This window comes from Aphelocoma coerulescens, assembly GCF_041296385.1.
Source record: "Aphelocoma coerulescens isolate FSJ_1873_10779 chromosome Z unlocalized genomic scaffold, UR_Acoe_1.0 ChrZ, whole genome shotgun sequence".
NCBI classification, from domain to species: Eukaryota; Metazoa; Chordata; class Aves; order Passeriformes; family Corvidae; genus Aphelocoma; species Aphelocoma coerulescens.
In genome coordinates this window covers 10,099,679-10,120,138 of record NW_027184085.1, presented here as the reverse complement: position 1 = coordinate 10,120,138, position 20,460 = coordinate 10,099,679, and the positions used below count along the sequence as shown (strand labels likewise).

The 20,460-nt window shown below is 44.1% G+C and overlaps 1 protein-coding gene across 7 annotated transcripts in view; it reads right to left on the bottom strand.

Moving 5' to 3' along the window:
• Positions 1-20,460, bottom strand: part of LOC138103547 (phospholipid-transporting ATPase ID-like) — an 85,109-nt gene that overhangs the window by 39,187 nt on the left and 25,462 nt on the right. For 6 of the 7 annotated variants that reach the window (XM_069001908.1, XM_069001906.1, XM_069001909.1 and 3 more), the window contains 5 exons: positions 14,530-14,588; positions 4,878-4,991; positions 2,685-2,783; positions 1,731-1,792; positions 110-182 (listed from right to left, as the gene is read on the bottom strand). In XM_069001908.1, coding sequence (XP_068858009.1) covers positions 110-182; positions 1,731-1,792; positions 2,685-2,783; positions 4,878-4,991; positions 14,530-14,588 — 407 coding nt within the window. Of the gene's footprint in view, positions 1-109; positions 183-1,730; positions 2,006-2,684; positions 2,784-4,877; positions 4,992-14,529; positions 14,589-20,460 lie in introns of those variants that run through there. The other variant, XM_069001911.1, reaches the window with a different exon arrangement.

Here is a 20,460-nt window from a genome sequence, read left to right as displayed (position 1 = left end):
GCAGTGCTGCTTGTCATTACTGTCACATCATCACCATGACTGATTTTCTCATGAGTGGTAAGGGTGACAGAGAATAACTGTGATCAGGATAGAGAGAAATGGTACTCACTGTCACAAAGTTGTTGTTTTCTAGCTTTATTATATCCCCCACTTGGACATTCATCCATTTTTGCTCCTTTAACCTGCAAGAAAACTTCTAGTAAGTAGGCACATACAGCAAACGCCACTTGGGAAAGTGGGAAACTTGGCTCTGCTCCTGAAGCCAGACTGTAGGCGCCATCAGGACTTGGGATGCCATGCCGTGCCTGCCATGATGTGTCCTGATCCATACTAAACTGGAAGAACACCACAGTACAAAAAAAAAAGTACAAAAAAACCCTCATGATGGGTTGAGACCAAGCCCCACAACAGCAGCACAGTCCATGTGCACTATCCTTATCCTTGACCTTGTCTCTGGACTGCCAACTCCCTTCCTTCCTCCTCTTAAAAGGCCATATTGTCTCAAAAAACCCTCTCTGCTTTGTGTAAGAGACTTCACCTAGGAAAACCACAGATTGTATTAGGTTTTCCAAGTGGTATTAAGGGTAAGAGTAACCAGCTGTCAGGAAGGTCAGTGCAGGTGCTTTGGCTGCACACTCGCCTGTCTGAGCCATGTCTGCAGTAGTCTTCACAGCACTAAGCCAGATGTGCACGCAGGCAGCCAGCTAAACTGCAAGCACCAACACAGCCAAGTCATGATAGCTGTGTATGCAAATTCTAGAGGTGAGAAATACCAGTCTCAAAACAGGACTGGGGGCTCAAGCTTGAACTTAGTTCAATCTTGCTTATTCAATGTTGGTCAGAGTTGGGCAGGATCTGTGGTTTCTAGCTTTTGAAAAAGGCAAAATATAAAATTTCTGTGTCAAAATGTGTTTCCTAGACACAGTAACTAATACACAATAAAGAAACTGGTTTACTTAGCAGAGAGCACAAAAAACTATGTCCCTACTCTTCAGTTTCCACTCATATTTTTAACTGTTTGATCATCTGTTGGAGTTTACACAATATACTGCTATCTATAGTGTGGAAAAAAGTCACAAAAGACTTCACAGCTGTCTACAGCTGTGTCCTACGCATAGCTGGACTCCATGGAGCTGCAAGTAAACAGCACATCTGTCTGCCATGAAAGCCAAAGCCTCTGCTAATTTTTCTGCAGAAAAGAACAGTGTTGGCAGTACAATGTCCAAAGCATGCAGCTGAAATGTTTTGGGTACATCTAAGCCAGAAGTGCTACACACACTCAAAGTACGATGAAGTGTATGTGGGAACTATTCCAGCTTCTTAATTTGAAGTAACTTGTTGATAATGCCTAGCTTTGCTTAATGTAAAACAAGTGCTATGAGCATAAATGGACACAGAAGATAGCTTTGCTTGTTACTTCTGGGGTAAGGGGTAAAATAATACAAGACTCTGAAATTCCCACTTAAACATAAATATCCAGGAACAGAGAAAGATTTTAGTTTGTGTCAGCACAAGGTCACAGCCATAATGCCTGCACAGATTCTAGTACTGTGTCCAGGGTTCATTAATCAGACACACAGTCCAAAATTGCATGATGAACTAGTGGTGTGAAACATAATTCAATTTTAAATTGTTTAGTGATCCTTGAGAATCAAACGCACACACACAAAATCAAAAATATTACTAAAAAAACACATTTCCCTGTCAGAATTACATCAAAAAGGACTTACATGCCATTGATGAGGACCTGGACTGGGCGGTTGTTGACATGTTTGTCGCTTTTGTGTCGATTCTGAAAATTGGATCAGAAGGTTAAAAGGCATTTCCAGGAAACCAAACACACAGGAGCCATAGGCAGTTCATTAACACTTCAGGTTTCCACCCAGCTGGTTGAACAGGTCAGGCAGATTAGGGTCACAGCTGAGTCAGTGTCCAGCACATGTTTACAGCAGTAGCACAGGGCATAACCAGACTGCAAAGGGCAACAGGCAACGTCGGGCTTGCTCTTGGAGAGAAGAAAGAGGGTAGAGCCTTAGACGTCACTTTAGCACAGCCCTGACTCAGCTGGCATTTGTCCTACCCACCTCAGTTTGTAAACACCAGAGAAATTAATTCCTCTTCTGTCGTATGGAAAGTGGCCACTGAAGTTCTGGCATTGCTCCATTGAACACCAAAATCATTTCAATAATGAGAGAAAATCAGATGCTAAACTCAGCTCTAATATCACTCTGTGAAGTCAACTGGACATTAGCACTGATGGCAGAAGACCTTGGCCAAAGCTGGGCAAGTTTGAAAAATCACAGGTGGGTTGAGCACTTGCTTCCCACCAAAAGTTTTTCTCCACCTACATTGTGCTAGATGACAAAGTTGTCCAAAATGCAAGCCTATGAAAAAATTTCTGTGCCTGAGTCCAGACATATCTATCAGTCACCACATTTTCAGACATGATGAGTAGTTTCAGAGAAAGTCAATGGAGCTGCTGGGCTGCTCAGTAATTGGGAAATTCTAGCTCCTTCTTAAGTAACAAACTATAGATTTTGGGGACTTAATCTCAGACCCCACCCGGGCCACAGACTAGTTCTCTGAATGCCTGCCACTGGCTGTGTTTAAGTGGTTTATTTCAGTTACTGTGCTGAAGAATCACGGGCCAACTCCAAACTACAGGTCAGAAACACAGATCTTACAAAATCATCAATGGCATCCTTGACTCCTGATACAGCCAGCACCAGCACCAAGGGCACCACTGTTGTAAACCAGGCCAACGAGGAAATCTGAGGAATCAACTGTAGGAAGAAAAGATCTGAGTTAAGACATTTCCTGCCTGTTTAGAAAACCACTGCTTCCTAATCAAGCCGCAGACAACATTTTTCTATGATACCTGAATACAGATTAAAGACAGACGTGTATCCCTGCTATGTGACCACCTCAAAGGTGGGAGAGCCAGGGAACCCATGTTTTCCTTACAAAGCAAGCTATAATTTAAGTTGAAAAATGGAACTGCCAGAAAGTGTAGTGAGTTGCTCTTTCTTGTTGTTTGCAGAATTAGGTTTGCAAAGTCCCCAGTGGATTTATTTGGAAGTACTGACATGGGCAAGCCTGCTGTGGGGGACTCAGAGCTACCTGAGCAAAACCAGCTGTGAAGAGTTGTTAAAAGCCTCTGCTCTTTGCTTCAGTAACTTTTCTCATTTTGCTGAAGTAAATTTTGCATCAATGGACAATGCTCAGCTGTTGCTAGGGCTGACCTTGCTCTCCCCCAAGAGCAACACAGCTGTTTTTGTTTCCTACATCTTTAATAGTGAGAGGACCAAAGAGCTGAAGGTGATTCTGTCATGCCATCAGTGATGCAGAGGGAGATGTCCTACTCCCACACAGTTCTCCCCTTCTTCTAGAAGCACTAGGGATGGCAGCAATGTGAAACCAGCATTACTGTGTCCATCAGTTTGGATCTGGGAAGTGTGAAGTCCGTGTGCACTGAGAAGTTGATATTTATGCACTGTCACAGCCCAGATCCTACAGGCACCATAGCCCTGCTCAGCTGTAGAGGCTGCAACTGCTGCCTTCTCACCTACCTTGGAATATGCATGTCCCACTGATGTGTGACAAAGGAGTGGGAGACAGCGTCTCCACAGCCTGCCCATCACATCCACTCCTAATGCAGGAGTAGTCCCATAGGGATGGAATGAGGAAAAAAAATGAAATGGAGGAGTATGTAATGCCTGCCCTCTTTATGCTACCTTGATGTAAAGAAAAAGCTGTGTGCTTTTATATATAGTCAACCCTAGATGGCCCAGCAAAACACACAGTGGAATAATTTAAGGGAAGTACTTTGAAATACTGTGAATTTGACAGAAAACAGCTAGAGTGCAGTACAACAACGCAAGAACTGTGCTCTCAGCTTAGCTGAAAAGGCACCGTCACCGGTTTCTTGAAAAGTATACATGCACTGAAATCTCAAAAATTCATTCCCTGTAAATAAGCAAAAAAGATCATACATGGCTTCCTGTAGGCTTAACCACATTTCACCTATGCTTTTTTGAGCTGAAATTGTAAAAAAAGCATTTCAAATGGGTTATTTTGCAAATCTGTGTGCAGTGAAATGGTCAACTTTAAAACATCATGCTTGAAACATAATCAAAATTATACCCTCCTTCTGACAGTGTGTATGCTGACATGACTCAACAATAGTACACAGCAAGGTGCAAAGGGGCAGAAATCTTGATATCAATTTATCCAGTGCATCCACCTTTCAGGGGATCATTAGCAACAGTGATGAGCAAAGTGCAACTCAATGCCATTACAGTCCAGAGGGTTCAACAGTGCTGCCAGTGTCTGACACACTCCATACTGGACACCTTCCCCACTCGGGAGAAGGGAGCAGCAATATCCAGCTTTATGCAAACCAGCCACAACCTTCAGCCTTCCTGGTGTTAACTCCTTCCTTCCCACGGAAACACCACAGGTTACAAATGTGTCCCTCTTGCTGCTTCCTTTGCAACTGCCTGTGGAATTTGCCTTAAAATCTATGGGCAACAGACAACTTGGCTGTATACTACAGGATGAACAAGTAATGCAAACTTGAGGACAGCCAGGAGCACTCAGATGTAGACACAAAGGTATAGTAGGGCAGAGCATGGAAACGTTGCACAATTTGTTGAAAACTAAGTAACTTTTTTTTCTTCATTTAGTTCACACCCTCATATCCAAAGGTAAGAGAGAAAATTGCTTTTTTCTGCCCTACTTTCTATGTACTGTAAGGTTTTACTAAGATGTTAATTCACAGCAGGAATATAGCTTGCACTTCATTACACCTATCAAACATAGACTGGCTTTGATAACAGAGAACACAACCTGCTGGAAACAGCACAGTGATTTCATACCTGCAAAATCAGCAAGAAAAGAAAGTAAGCATTGGCTATTCGCTGAAACTGTTCAAACAGGTTGAGAGGCAGGAAAGTGAAGAAATTGTATTTTGATGTTTTAATTGAATTGTTCTGTAGGGAAAAAAAATGAAAATAAGTAGGATTGGTAAAACAGGAAACAAAATTACAGCACAACACATTTCAACTTATTTGCTTATATTTAGCAATACCATTGTTTCCAACAGCAGCTCAAAAAACATTTCCTTTTTCCCCACACAATCATGCCCAGCCTGGATAAACAGAACTCCTCTCGGAATGGGTGAAAATATGATGCTTAGCTTATGCCAGTGCTGCTGCAGGTAAACTTGCATGTAGTTGCTCAAAACATCTTCCCTTTATTGAAAGTCTTCTTACTTACACAGTGCATAAAGAAAATTGAGAACAGTAACAAGAAGACAACAATTTTGCTGTAAGCATCTACAAAGCAGGGTTGGAAAACACATGCCAGGTCAACCATCTGTAGCTTGTCTGATGCTTTGAAGTACCCATCAGCTGGACAACCCTACAGGAGCTATACGTTCTCCCAGGAGTAGGATATGACATTATTATTATAATTTTCAGCTGATTCAGCAAACCTTCAGCTCAGCAGCTTCAAGGGGTGGCTTGTTTCTATTCCACAAAGATCATTTGGATGTGGTGTTGTGCAAACAGCCACTAATACAAGAACTCACCATTTCAGTAAGTGAGCTGCAGCTCTGTTCCCTATTTCCAGTTTCCTTTTCTAATTGTGGACGGCCCCTCCAGCCACAAGAAGTGGCTGCTCCCCTGTCTTTTGCAAACCACGGAAAGACCTAAGCTTGATATTGCAGAACTGGGTATTTTCTTCCCCAAAGATCTGAGCAGTCTCGTCCAATACTTGCCACCAGCCAGACAGGCTCAATCCATCATACTGATGCACCAGCTGGGGCTGTCCCTTCAGTTTTCAGGTGTGCTAAACCATGTTTTCATATGAAATTTAACAGGCCCTGGTCCACGTTTAGTCCTGGAAGGATGAATGCCACCTGTTGGGAGAACATCTTAAATTTTTCCTCCTAGAAGCTCACCACACAATGCCCATTAACGCCGTTCCAGGAAACCTAAGGTGTGACAGCACAAGGAGGCAGATATAAACATAATAACCAGCATAATAAACATGCTGGTTCAACAGCAGAGAAAATGGTGATTGCAGTATTTGTAATAGCTTTTAGATATTGCTAAGCTGGTGGGAGGACAGGAGCTACTAAGTATGAATCACAGCCCACTTCTTATCCATGCATTTATCCAGGATCTCGACATCTACACTGACATGCATCAGCATGTTTCCAGCACTAAACCAATTATTTCACGTTACCATTGAAAGGTACGTGTGGGGGAAGCTATTCCATTTTAGGCAGTTACTGGATTTCTCTATGTTCAGACACACAGTACAGCATATGTTCTTCAGCATTAAATTAATGTTTTATCCCTTGGACAACCCGAATGAGTAAAACTCTAAAAGGGAAGAAATGAAAACAGCCTTCATAGAAGAACTAGCCAAATCCTCCTGTTGATTACACTCCAGCAAGAAAAGATATTTATCAGTGATCATCATATAAACCATACTGCCTGACTCCTGGTATCATGTAGCTACCTGCAAGTGTGGTTAACTCTGTCTATGCCGTGACACATAGTTAAATTTGGTTTATTTCAAAATCCTTAGCTGTGGGGTATGCATTGCGGACAGGCTCCATGGACACTGCTGAAACAGAAGCAATGCAGTAGCAGCATCCTCTGCAAATGCAGCATACTGGGAACTAAACTACTTGGCAAGACTGTGTCCACCAAGCACAGAGTAGCATATTTTTTGATAAAAACTGGATCTAAGTATCTAAATCTGCCCACTGGTCTGAGGAAAAGTATCACAGCCACTTACTTAAAGGAAAAAGAAAAGACTTGCTGCAGGAAAAAGTAAATGCAGGGGACTTGACCTTTGTGCGTCAACAGATTACAGAGGGTCACATATAACATGGGAAAAATTACTCAGTAAACACTCAGATAAAGTTTATAGATCTTTGCCTGCAAAAATCTCAGAGGGAAATAAGAAAAGAATGGGAGTGGTTTATTTCAATTCCTGCCTTCTATTTCTGTCCTTTAATTACGTCAGGAAAATCATTGAATGAACCACAGCCATTCATTTTATTTCCTATTGCCATTAGGCATGGTTAAAACTCCAGACATAACAGCTTCCAAATGCTTAACTGCAGGAATCTGGACATCCAGCGTTTTTTCTCCATAGTTGTTCAGGATCATTATATTGTTGTGCACATACTGTCTTTTGGGACACCAGGGCACTTTAGACCTGAGGATAAGGACAGGGAGTACTGTCATGGATCTTCTTGTTACTCTAGAATCTATAATTAAAACTAATCACCAGAAAAAAAAAGAACTTGTAATTACCATAAATATTTCTAATTCAACACATAACTTGTTCATGGACCTCAGGGGCTGAAAGAATATCAACAGCAAATTACAGTGACAAACTAGGGAAAATTTCAGCCTTTCCAAATCAAAGCTCTGCATTCCCACATCACAGATACAGCTGAAGCACTATGCAAGGTATCATATAATCACAGAAACATAGAATGGGTTGAGTTGGACGGGACCTTAAAGCTCATCTCATTCCAACCCCCACACCATGGGTAGGGACACCTTCTACTAACCCAGGTTGCTCAAGGCCCCTTCCATCCTGGCTATAAACGCTTCCAGGGATGGGGGGCCCACAGCTTCTCTGGGCAACCTGTGCCAGACCCTCACCACCCTCACAGTAAAGAATATCTTCCTAATGTCTAATCTAAACCCACTCTCTTTCAGCTTGAAGCCATTCTTTGTCCTGTCACTACCTGCCCCTGTAAAAAGTCCCTCTCCATCATTCTTATGCACTCCCCTCAGGTACTGGAAGACCACAGCTGAGGCCTTCTCTTCTCTAGTCCGAACAAACCCAGTTCTCTCAGGTATCATTTATGTTTTCAGACAACACCACAGGGCTGTGTGCTTGACAGCTCAGGCTCTTGGCCAGCTACAGGGAAATCTCATTTGGCCTCTACAACTGATCTTATCCTATTCTGTGATGCTTAACATCATCAAACCCTATCACTTTTTACAGCTGGACCAGAACCTGACTCTGGGGTGGGAGGGGTGCTATGGGAGCCTGCAGCAGAGCAATGTGTTAAATAGTCCACATGCAGCCATCATTTCACAAGCAATGCCTCTAACACATCATCTGCCTCACTGTCCCCATGCTCTCCCTTCAGTGAGGGACACTCCCACAGAGAAAAAGTCATGGAGAGGAATAATCTTTTAACAGCAATTAGGTATTGAGAGGCCTTACTGAAACTTCTGGTTTCCCTATAGATTCATAAAAACCAACATCTAGGAAGAGCAGCTCTATGGGCTAAGCACAAAGATGGGGATGGGGAGTTTTAAATTTACTTCCAGATCTGCCATAGACTTCTGGTAGTCCAAGGGCAGTCCCTGCATGCACCGGTGTCCTAAATGAGCAGGTCTGAGCGTGGTTACCCACAGTCAGCCTGAAGCTCTCCAGATGCGAAGCTTGACACCAGAGCAATGTTGTCTGTGGGTGAGGGATTATTCTCATCTGCTCTTTTCAGGGGCTAGATTCACACCTCCTGGAGGTGTGACTCCACCAAAATGCTGTCCCTAAGAATAGTGCTCATCTCTCCACAGTTACACAAGTCCAGATCTGGCAGATGAGCTGTTACTTTGGGGGTGTTTTCAGAAGCCTGCCTGTGACGTCCAACAGCAAGCAAAACTCAGCAGATGGCTCCTACCTTAGTTCGCTGAGCAAACAAATCATCTCCTTGCCATAAAAGTCACTGGAAATAAGAGACACTGATGCTTTTGTGGCTAGATTACAGGGGCTAAAGGGTTGGCAAGGTACTGACCCTCTGAATTTATACCCCTGGCTCAGTGACACAATAGTTTCCAGCAGCTAGACAATCTAACCCTAAGTAAATTTTAGCAAGACTTTGGTGACCTCAAAGGGAGGTGTTACACCACAACACTTGGCAATTTCCCTGGTACCCCTGTAGCACAAGGTACAGACCCATGGAACAGCTGAGAAGCTGAGAAGTCTTTCCCAGGTGTTTTGATAAAGCCTCACCAAGGAGGCAGCAGAAGTGGAATCCCATGGCACTCTGTTTAACTGCAGCAGTGCTATTGGAAAGCACACAGCAGCCATAAGCAGAAATGTGACCACAGGGCTGTGAATGTGCTCATGAAGATTTTTAATAAACTCATGTAACAGCGCATATGGTACCACCGAGGCTTTGTTTTTGCAGGGAGTATGGAACAGTCAGACCAGAGCAGTTTTAAGCCTCCTAAATTCATTGACTTATTCCTGATGGTGGGTAGCAGCCCCAGCTCAACAGAAGACTGACAAAGGCCAAAAGGATGTGATGGTGTTAATCTGGTCCCTGTAAAGGTCCCTGTAAAAAAGTGAACTCCCAGGAGTAAAAGACTTGCCAAACACCAGGAACAAAAACATCAATTTCCAAAGCACAGTTCTCTTTTCTTCCTTTTTTTTTTTCCCCTTTTTCTTTTAAACAGGAAAAAGACAGGAATGTCTTACATATGTAACCTTCGACCCCCTCTTGACAGCACTAATGAACTGAGTTCCAGAATCTCATCACATGTTGGGTATTTCAGGAAAATCTGTAGGAAAGTGTGGTCACTGGTTGTGTGTTCCTATGTTGCTCCTCCTGTCTGGTGTCACCCCATTACTGAGCAGTAAATCATCACTGTGGTGAGTGTCCTCATGGTGGTGCAAAGGACACAGGGTGGCACGGCTGGACAACCTCATGCTGTTGCTCACAGACAGGTGCTGTGCTTGGCCTAAAAGTCTTGTCTCTTAGTCATCCCCTTCGACAACACCATGCTCTCCTCTGGCTTGGCTCAGTACCTGAAGCTGCTGCCTGGCAGGAAGAAGGAAAGAAGAGGAGGGCAGAGCACTGTTGAGTGGTGCAAAGAAGCAAAGTCCAAACCACTGTACTGGGTTCATTATGGTCTCACACAACAAGACTCCCAGCCAGTGCAGTAGTTTTCTCTCCATGAGACTTAATCTGATGAAGAGTTGGCAACTTGATCCAAAGAAGTCTATGGACTTCACTGAAGATCATACCTGGCACACCTCAATCTTTATGTGCTTCTCAGGGCCCTAATATACCTTGAGGGCCTTAACCTCAACTGGTGTCTCCATCCACAACCCCTGTCCAGAGCTCAGGACTTCACTTAAGCTCAGCCATGAGCCTTCTGTCCTCGCCTGAGCTATGCTGGAGTCCCCATCTCCAGATTGTCATCTGTCCTAGTTTCCCAGATAAACCTATCCAGCTCTACTTTCTTGATGGACCTTGGACCTCTGCTGTAGATTTGTGTTCATTCCTGTCTCTCGCCACTGGGCTTGGGCTCCTAAGAGGGCCCTGGATCTGGTTCATCACCTCACCTTGTCTGAAATGGTCAGGATGGACCCCATCACCAGTATCCTGCCCTGTCCCTGCCAGCCAGATGCTGCAGGACTGCACCCTGGTCAGAGTGAGAGCTCTGCCTGAACTGGGATCACCTCCACTTCCAGCACAGCCCCACTCTGGCTGCTCCCTGACAGTGCCTCAACTGCTCTTTGAATGAATCCAACTTACACCATCCTCAATGCAGAAGGAGCAGTGCAAATTGCTGCTGTAGCTATTCCTTCAGGGACTACTGAGACCATTTTTCACTTGATCAGACCACACTCCCTTCAGCCTTGAGCATGAGGGACACTGGGAAACATCTGCAGGTTGAGACAGGCAGAGAGGGCAGCTGGTGCCACAACCCTGACCACACTGATAAGATGCTTGAGGATCACCCACCAGGCATCCTTCTGAGATCAAAGCATGCAAGCAGAGGAGGCGGAGCAGAGTCTGAGCCCACTACCAGAGCTCCCTGCTCTCCAATTAAATTTCAAAGAGATTCAGAACCCAGCTGCTGATCCAGCCCAGGGCAATGTGTATTGGCTATAGGAAGCTATATACATCCCTCCTATTCCACTAGAGACTTCATCAGGTGACCCGAGTCCAAGCGGCCCCCTTGCTGTTGGTCCTGATGAAAGAATTCTGGTTTGACCCTGGGTCCTGATCCAAGATGAAATTTGTCATTGACTCATAGGCCTTGCATTTCCTCTCCTATTGTCTGAAAGCCAATTTCAAAGTTGTTTTCACAGCCCTTCATGACGTCCCAGTGCAGCTGTGCTAAATTCCAAAGAAATAAAAAAGGAACTAGGATCAGAGCAAACATTAAAAGCCTTCAGAAGAGATTTTCCTCTCCAGAGTGTTGATGGAGAGCCCATCGTGGTGGACCCAGAGAGGCTGCTCCCTCTGTAGCTGTGCTGGGGAGAGTGCAGACAGATTAAACTGATTAAAGTCCTTAAATCTTGCTATACCACACCTGCCACCCTGTGTTCCACTTTATCTCAGTCTTTACACAGACAAACCTCTTTCTGAATTCAGGAAGGATCTTTCTGTCTGCATTGTGAATAAACACAGGACTAGGACTTGACTTTTCATTTTTACTGACCTATATTGAGACCTTTTCTGTGCTGCTCTAAGTGCCTTTTCATGCCACTCATTCACACTTGGTTTCTGAGTCATTCCTAACTAATTTTGTGAGCTGGTGGGTAGTGTACATACCTTCACACTCAACCCTTGCAGTTAACTGCACTACACTTTGTTTTAAAGTTTGTTTTATTTTTTGAACCCTCCTGCTCAGCTAATGAGGCCTCATGGCTGGAGAAGCGTGGCAGGCAGGGACACATTGCAGTTTAGCATTTCCTGTATTTTCTGACGAGCTCTGGGAGGGAATTTGCCCTCTGAAGTCTCCTGCAAGTTGTAGTGTGATCGATGTGGACATGCCCTTGCATGCACTGGCAGATATGGCTTTCCACGATTCAGCACCAGGTTCCTGCAAAGCTGGTTTGAGCATTTTTCAGGAGTCTTGCTTCATACGAGGAAGGCCACCTTTCAGCAGCTGCCAGAGCTGATGTCAGACTCCACACACAATGGAGTTTTCAAGTCTTTATCAGTTTGTCTCTTCTCCCTTCACAGATATCCTGTAGACTTTGCACTGGGAAGGGACAAAGTCCCACCAGTCAGGAATAGGGATATTCAGGGACAACACACCCACCTCTGTCTGTACTTTCCCACTTCCCTGCTCTCACTGTGATAAAGGAGGACAAAACATCTGTGTACCTTTGATCTATGCCTACACAATAGAAATTCTCCCTTTAGTGAAAGGCTCAAACCTTCACACCAGCTAGGACTTAAAGCCTGGCTGCAGCAGTAAGTCAATATGCACCACCTCGGTTTGCATTTCCCTTTCTTTGTCCTTACAGGCCTTTCTCAGCAACTGCCTCACCCTAAAGAAACATTTACCACCTCACCTAGCTTTGTTACAAGAACCTGTTCTATAGGTTTTATGGCTAATGTGGCCTTGAGTTACCAAGAAATCTGAACCTCACTCCTGTGACTTTCACTGTCTAGAATACTTTTAAAGCTTCGATATATTGGTGTGTTTCCTTTGGATTTTAGTGGTCCTTTCCCCCTGAACCATACCCTAGTGCTTAGCAGTGCAACCCCACCATGGTGAGAGAAATCTGAATGTGAGGAAGATGCCCAAATTTAACCCTTGCCTGGATGAGCTAACTTTTAGAAGCATCATGGATATGTTATGGGAAGATGCCAGGAGACTATCTCCTTTTTTGTCATTTCCACACTCATCGGCAATCTACAGCATGGAATCTGAAGTAATTTATGAGCAAGGTTAGTTCTTTTCACACACCATAGAAACGTGGAGTTAATAAATCGAGCTTTTGCGAGGACTTCTTGGAAATAAGCAACCCAGGACATGATGTGCAGCCCTGTACAGTTAGGGCAATGCTTGCATCACCACCTGAGGTCTATTAGTACCTCACCATCCACTCACCACTTTAAGGCTTGGCTCTCTTTGGGCAGTTTTCTGGATTTCCTAAGCCTCAGACTACACTGGTCTCCAGAAATCATGAGCCATAGCTGACTAAAATGAGGGGCATGATTACTGAAACTCACTGCCAAGTTTTAACACACTATACTGAGCTGGCTTTTTGGCTGCCTTCACTTTATCACCTAATCATAGATTTATGGAAATTCTGAAGTGTTCTCAAAGTCATCTACTTAACTATGGCTATTTGCAAATCCTTGGGCACAATCAAGCAATCAGCTGGGAAGCAGTGTCATGCAAAGTCAGTTTTCTGAATGGCTTTTCACAAAAATAGATCCGGAACCAGGAGAGTTGCTTGTTCCCTCTACCCTGACTTAATCGCCCATCTCCCTCCTACTTTCTTGTCCCACTACTGCACATAGCAATCATTCAGTAGAAGATGACAAAACCGTATGTAGTGGCAATACCCACCCCAGCATGCTACTGACAGGTTGTGTGCAAATCAAGTGCACTTCCCCAGTCTCAAATCACCAGTCTTGGTAAGACATTCACGCTGCATAGTACTTCACATATATTAACTTCCATGCATTTCATATTCAGGACACATGCAGCAGTTCTGGACCCTGAGACTCTCTAACCTGTGTTGTATAGTTCGTGGATGAAAACGACCATACTGCCATTAGTCAAACCTGTTAGCAAGTCAGATTGTCCCCGTCACAAAATGTTAGTGTGTTCTAAACTGCTGAGTTTTTTCAGATCTTGCCAAGAAAATAATTGTGATGTTCCTAAACCAAAACATGATTCAAAGGAGCTCCCAAGTAACTGAATGATTAATTTCGCCACTGGAATTCAGATATTCAGAGGACAAAAATTCACAAAATTCACTTCAGTATTAATTGGCAGCTGCAAACACTTTGAAAGAATGCAGCTTCAGGATAGCCTCACAGCGGGGATAATCCTGCAGGCAGGCAGGACACATCTAGTGGCTGAGCTAACCTTCCTCTGCACACAGCATCAAAAATTGGTCTCAAGGTTCAGAAATCAAGTTGCCTAAGGGGCTCCCTGGCAAACTAGCCTGGCTGACCTGGAACACAGCCAGCCCGTGTCAAGGTGCTCTTTGGAATCACAGATTTCAAGGCACAATGTGAACTTAAGTATGCAGTTAAGAATCTGGCAGAAAAGCTGGCAGAAAGCCACAAGGGCCAGATTCAAAACCTTCCTGACAGAGATGATTTCACTGCAAAAGCTGAGGAATGGACACATTTCCTTTCATATTTTACTTTAAATGGAGACAAATTTCCACAGAAAACTCCCCCCTAAGTTCCATTATTGAAAGGCCTTGGAGCCTGATCCTGCAAATGCTTTGACTCAACAAATTATTTTCTGGAAGTGAGCGAAGTCACTGTGTCATGCTTTTCCAGAATCAGATCTCCCACAACTGCCCATTTTTCAGGCTGACTCAGCAGCAATCCACCTCTGATAGTTCATCTGGCATGCGTTTGCCTGCTTTGCAGAGCCATAGCTGGCATGCAGTTCTGTTCACCCCTTTGAAACAACACTTGAGACATGAAGCAGATGCAGCTACATCTGTGACTACATCTGCATGAAACAACATACGCTGGTTACTTACAGCATATTCAAACTGCAGATTGAAATCACGGTTGTTTGCTTGAAGTTGTCTCTCTTCCTCTGCAAAGAAGAGGAAACACATCAGTCATGCTTGAGGGTAAAGCAGAGTCAACACAGATGTGAATGAAGCATCAAAAAGGGCAAGCAGAGCTGCTAGAAGGGAGTGACACACTGAATTGGAGCCCCGAGTCAGGGACCTGAAGTGGCTGGTGACAGGGATGGAGCAGCACTGTGGACTGGTACCACGGTACTCTTAACACCATGTAAGCAGTCTCCTCTACCCACAACTCATTGCAATGCCAGTGCTGGGTCTATGGGTTATTCACCTTCTGGGTAGGAGTTCCCACTTAACTAGTGGTGCTCGCTCCTCCTGCCCTGCTCCATCTCTTCCCCCTGAAGTCTCTGAAGCTGTTGCCATCAGCCTACAGTTGGTGCCTTTCTTCCACTACAGGTGCATTTCTGAGCATCATCCCACCAATGGGACACCATCACCACAGCTATAATGAAATCAAACATTACTGGAAGGATATCAAAAGGTCATCAAATCTGTCCTTTACTTCAAGGCAGGGTCTTGCCTCTCTACCCCCCAAAAATGACATAGAAAGCTCCAGCAATGCCTATTCTTCAACTGTCTATTCCAGGACTGAAGTTTCCTTCCCTGCATTATCTAACATAAAACTCATTACTTCAATTTCAAGAAGTTTTGTCTTCTCCTGGGAGGGTCAAAGGTGGTCTTCTGCTTCCCCTAAGTTCCTTGTGCTACTTGTCAAGGACACAGAGTACAGACAGTTGAGGGAGGGGATTGTTCCTCTCTGCTCTGCACTGGTGCAGCCTCACCTTGAGTCCTGTGTGCAGTTTTGGGCACCATAGCATACGAAAGGTATAAAAGCTATTAGAAAGAGACCAGAGGAGGGTCATGTGGGTGGTAAAAGGACTAGAGGGGAAGCCATATGGGGAACAGCTGAGGTCACTTGGTCTGTTCAGCCTGGAGAGGAGACTGTGGGGACACCTCATCACTGTCTACAACTTCCTCAGGAGGGGAGGAGGAGGGGGAAGCACTGATCTCCTCTCTGTGGTGACCAGTGACAGGACCCAAGGGAATGGACTGAAGCTGTGTCAGGGGAGGTTTAAGTCGGATATCAGGAAAACATTTTTCAGCCAGAGCACTGTTGGGCACTGCAACAGCTCCCTGGGGAAGTGGTCACAGCACCAAGCCTGCCAGAGTTCAAGGAGTGTTTGGACCTCGTGTTCTCAGACACGAGAAGTGGCTCTTGGGGCAGCTTTGTGCAGGGATTCTACGACTCTGTGATTCCAAGTTCACTACCTACTGAAGGCTGTTTTGTCTCCCCAAGGGTAAGCAGCTCCCATTTCTTCAGCCACTTCTTATGCATTAATCCATCAGTACCAGCACCGCTCTTGCTGCTCTCCAGTGGCCTTCCCAGCTACTTCACCCCACTCTGGACGAATGCCCAAAATGGGCCATGGTTTGCAGCTGAGGCCTTACCAAAGCTGACCAGAGCACAAGGGACATGCAACTTTCCTTGCAGACAATGCATATCGTGCATAAGAATTCACCCAGGAGTAATTTAAATATCCTTATGCACCACCAGCACACAGAGGATGGCTTCCCAGAATATGATCCATTTTGGCAGATCCTTTCTGGCAGAGCCAGATGCCTCATCAGGCAATGCAAATCTTTCATTTGTCCTTGCTGAACTGCATCCAAATTCTTTCAGACTATTTCTCCAACTAGTCAGTTCTAATCCTATCTTTCAGTGTGCTTGTAGCTCCTGCCAGTGTGATGCCATTCACAGATGTACTAAGTGTGTTCTTTATTCTGTCAGCCAAGATGTAGAAGTAAATATTGAATACCAGACTCAGGATGGGATATACCCCTGATGGATCTTTCAAGTTTCTTAATCAGTCATCAATACCTATTGTTAATGGCTTTTTTTTCCTGAAAAATCTGGCACTCACTGTATCGTGATTTTATCTCAGGCATGTATCTCCCATTTACTTGTAAAAATGCCACAAGTGACAGTAAAGATACATTGCAGCTATCTGAGGCTTTTTCAATAGCCCTCCAGCTACCACTAAAACAGAATTAATTTTGGTTTGATGCAGTTTTTCAGGACTGCTGACTGTTAATCATCTCTTCCCCCCCCCCACACTCCTAGTTACTTTGAAGTGGTTCGCTGTATTGTTTTAACGTTTACTCAAGTGAACCCAATACATCTATAATTGCTCAGCTTTTCTTTTTCCTCTGTTTCAAGATAGATGCTGTGCTTGCTCTCTTCCCAGTCTTCTGAACTTTGTCTGCCTGTGAGCCAGACTTTCAAAGGCACCACTGCTCCAGGGCATGCTTTACCTTACCAAGTAAACCATTCTCTCTCTATTCCAGCCCAAAACCTACCCCTTTCTCCTCTGCTTCTGGCAAGTATTATGTTAGATGTCTAGAGAAAAAAAAAATCAACAAAACAACAAAGAACCCCGTAAGAAAACCCCTCTGATTTCTTAGCTTTATTTGCTAGGCCTTTTCCACTGAGCCTCCCCAAAGACCACAGCTCTTACAGAACAACTTTTATTGCCCTGTATGTCCTTGATAGCCTTTTCTCACTTTGAGCCTTTGCCACACTGTTTGTGCTGGATAAAACAGTTCTGCACCTTCTACAGGCATCCTTCCTTTGTCTGAAGCAAATGGGGAGCTTCTGATTTCACCATCTCACTCACCTTTCTGAGCCTTTCTCTGAAAGATGATAACATATACATGTGCCCTTAATATCAATTAATAATATATGTCCCCTTAATATCAATTATTTAAGGAAATTACAGCCCTGCCTAATTCTCCCTCCACCCCAGGATTCTTTCCCATGAGATCTTAGTTATTAGTTCTTCATATTTACTGAAGGTTTCCTTCTTGAAGTTAATGTTAAACAATTTGATACTGTCACTTTTTCCTAAGTATCATCCCATCATTTCATAACTATTCCTGTTTATACTCCCTCCAGCTTTCAGAGGACCAGCCAGCTCCTCCCATTCCCTTCCTTTTTGGAGGGAATCACTTCTGAAACAACTTCTTCTCTTCTCCAAAAAGTTATCCACCTCTGCACCAAAACTCTCTGCCAGCTGAGTAGGTCCTGTTCCTCCACACTTCTCTCCAACTCTGCCTCTGCATAGCTAGAATTCTTCATTTACCACCATGTCTTGCCTCTCAGAAAACTGTATTTTCTTTTTTCCCCACAAAAGACTGCCCTTCTCGGTTTGCCATGCCTATGTTCTTTACCTTGTAGCATTACTCAGAGATCTGCAATTTGTTCATCTCTTTCCTCAAGCTGCATCTCAGACCATGCAGTCATAAAAGGAAAACCTCTGTTAACCTTGCAGAATTAAGTTTTATTCTTTTCTATTAATATTCCAGCCTCATGAGTTACCACAGCACGTGTCTGTTACACCTATTATATGATGATGTGTTAAGACATAATTTCTTCTAGTTCTTCCTGTTTGTTCACTTTTGCATTAGCAAGCATCTAAGCTGTTCAGTGCACTGAACTGCTAATCTTCCTCCTTTTCCTCCAATGACCCTGTAAATATACAGCATCTCTAATTTTTAAGCCCTTTTTCAAACCAACATTTTTTAGTATCTGTCTGTAGGCTGTTTTCATCAAGCCCTCTAATCACTAACGTGAAGCTATGTGAGCAGGCAAATGTGCTCTTCTCCTTCTTCAGGCACATCTAACAGTATCAGTCATTTTGAAATCAGCTGCCATCTGCCCCAAATGGATGTGTCAGATCAACCACAGCGGCTTCATTCAATACCCTCAAAGTGCTTAATCCTTCACTGCTTTCCGCAGACAAATTTTTCTTATCTTCACAATAGGGAGAACAATGTACTAAGAGATCAGTCACTTATCTGGTGTCCCAGAGGAAAACAGAAGCAGAGCTCAAGAGGTCCAGACTTGCTGGGCTTCAACTATTGTGTTGTGTGCTCCTTCAGGAATTTTCCTCAGAGCAACCGGGAATCTCAAAGCTGATGAAAGATAAACCTATTTGTTAAAAACAGAAGTTCCCAACACTTGCCTGTTTCCTGCCATACAGTAAGCACTACCCTTATCCCCTCCTCAGGGGCTCCAAGTCTAGTCCTGGAAGAAATGTCACAGAAAAGATAAATGGTGTTAATGTAAATAGGAATAGGTGACAAAGCTTGAAAGCCTCTCGGGCTACACGGCAGAGCCTCGGTGTCACACAGCAGCTTCTGAAGTCCTCAGTGGCCTTCTGTTTTGTATGCAGAAACGGAAATCCAAGTGCTGCAGGCAGCAGCTGAACATGCCCTGAGTTCCTTTGCTCTTCCCAGGGCACACTGGGGGAGCAAGAAGCCATCCCCTTTCTCAGGTTGCCTCCAGGGTCTTTGCAGCCAGGGAAGAGGCACTTGACACATGGATTTGAACTCAAGAGTCTCAAATGCTCTTAGAAAGAAGCTGACACACGTATGTGCCCCGGTGAGGAAAGGAGCCTCTCAGAACAGTGAGAGATGCAGTCTCCACATGGCTTTCATGTGAGAAACATTAATGGCAGCAAACGGCTCTGGGATGGCAGAGAAACGAGGCAGTGGGACACGAAACAGAACAGAAATTAAAATCAATGCACTGCACTCCCATATGGCATCTAAGCACAGGTTTTCTGTGATAATTTCTTTCTGAAGGCCCCAGGTAACTGTGAATCTGGTTCAAAACTGAATGGAGCCTTTCTCTGCCATAGCCATCCATCCCTCTCAGAGGCAGCGTCCCTAAAGGCCAAAACACGAGACTAATTTCTAGTGGTGAGAATTCAATTTTTCCTGCTGGATAAATACCTTTGGCTAAATCAAGAAAAACCACAATAAATTTCACAGGGAGCCTCATCCAACAGCATCAACAAGGAGAACTTCCTGTCCTCTGGCTACACCAAAGGAGAACCACTCTGACCACATGCACAAGCCAACACTGCCTCAGTGGTTTTTACCAGCTGAAGACAGTGAGGTCCTACTGCTGTGCCTCCTAATCCAGCAGTTCTCAACCATCATACACCATGCAACTCCTATTTGTTTCTGGAACAGTCTGTGCAGAAATGAAGACTCCTGGATGATCACAATAAACAAAAATTTAAGAAAAGTCAAGCATTACAGCAGCTTTGCCTGGAAACCATAACTCAGGGGTTTCTGGCTGTAGATCCAAGCATGCGTGTCTTATCATGCCCTGTTGATTCTGAAAGCAATGAGGAAAAAGGGAGGGGAAAGCTGTACGGATATCAGATGAGAAGTTTTTCATTTCTTGAAACTTTTTAATATATCTCTAAGCAAGTCAAATGTTCTGCTTCTGCAAATTGCATTCACTGGAAAGAAGGAATGGTATTTGTGCTCCAAGTTATCATTTCACTGCCACTGAAAACTGTTTTAAATTATTCATCAGTGGAAACTCGGCGTACATAAATATGGCTTAGTGCCCAGTTCTTGGTCTAACCACTGAGACCAAGTCAGTGGGAAAGTGCCTGTTTTCTCAGGCAGACAGTTTTAGAAGCTAAACCTCAGAGTAACATCTGTATTTAATAAAATAAAACCCATGCCAAAAAATCAGCTATAAATGTAACTGGCCAGCCCACCAGCCTCTTACTTTAAGACTGCTGCATGGAAAAGTCCTGCAAAAGGTTAGATTCAAGATCTGATCAGACAGCCTGGAAATTTGTTTCTGGTTTATGCTAAGGAGCATGTGCCAAGAGAAGTGCTTTCAACGGGGTATTGGAAAACTTTTGTAGATATTGGGTCTTGTGGCTCCAATAAACGGGAGGTTAAGATCTGCCTGGTTTTGCCAAGTCCTACACAAACTAGGCACTGATACCTCCTGCACGAAATGAACACAGCCCAATTAGGGGAGTGCCTGCGTAACTAACCCTGACAACA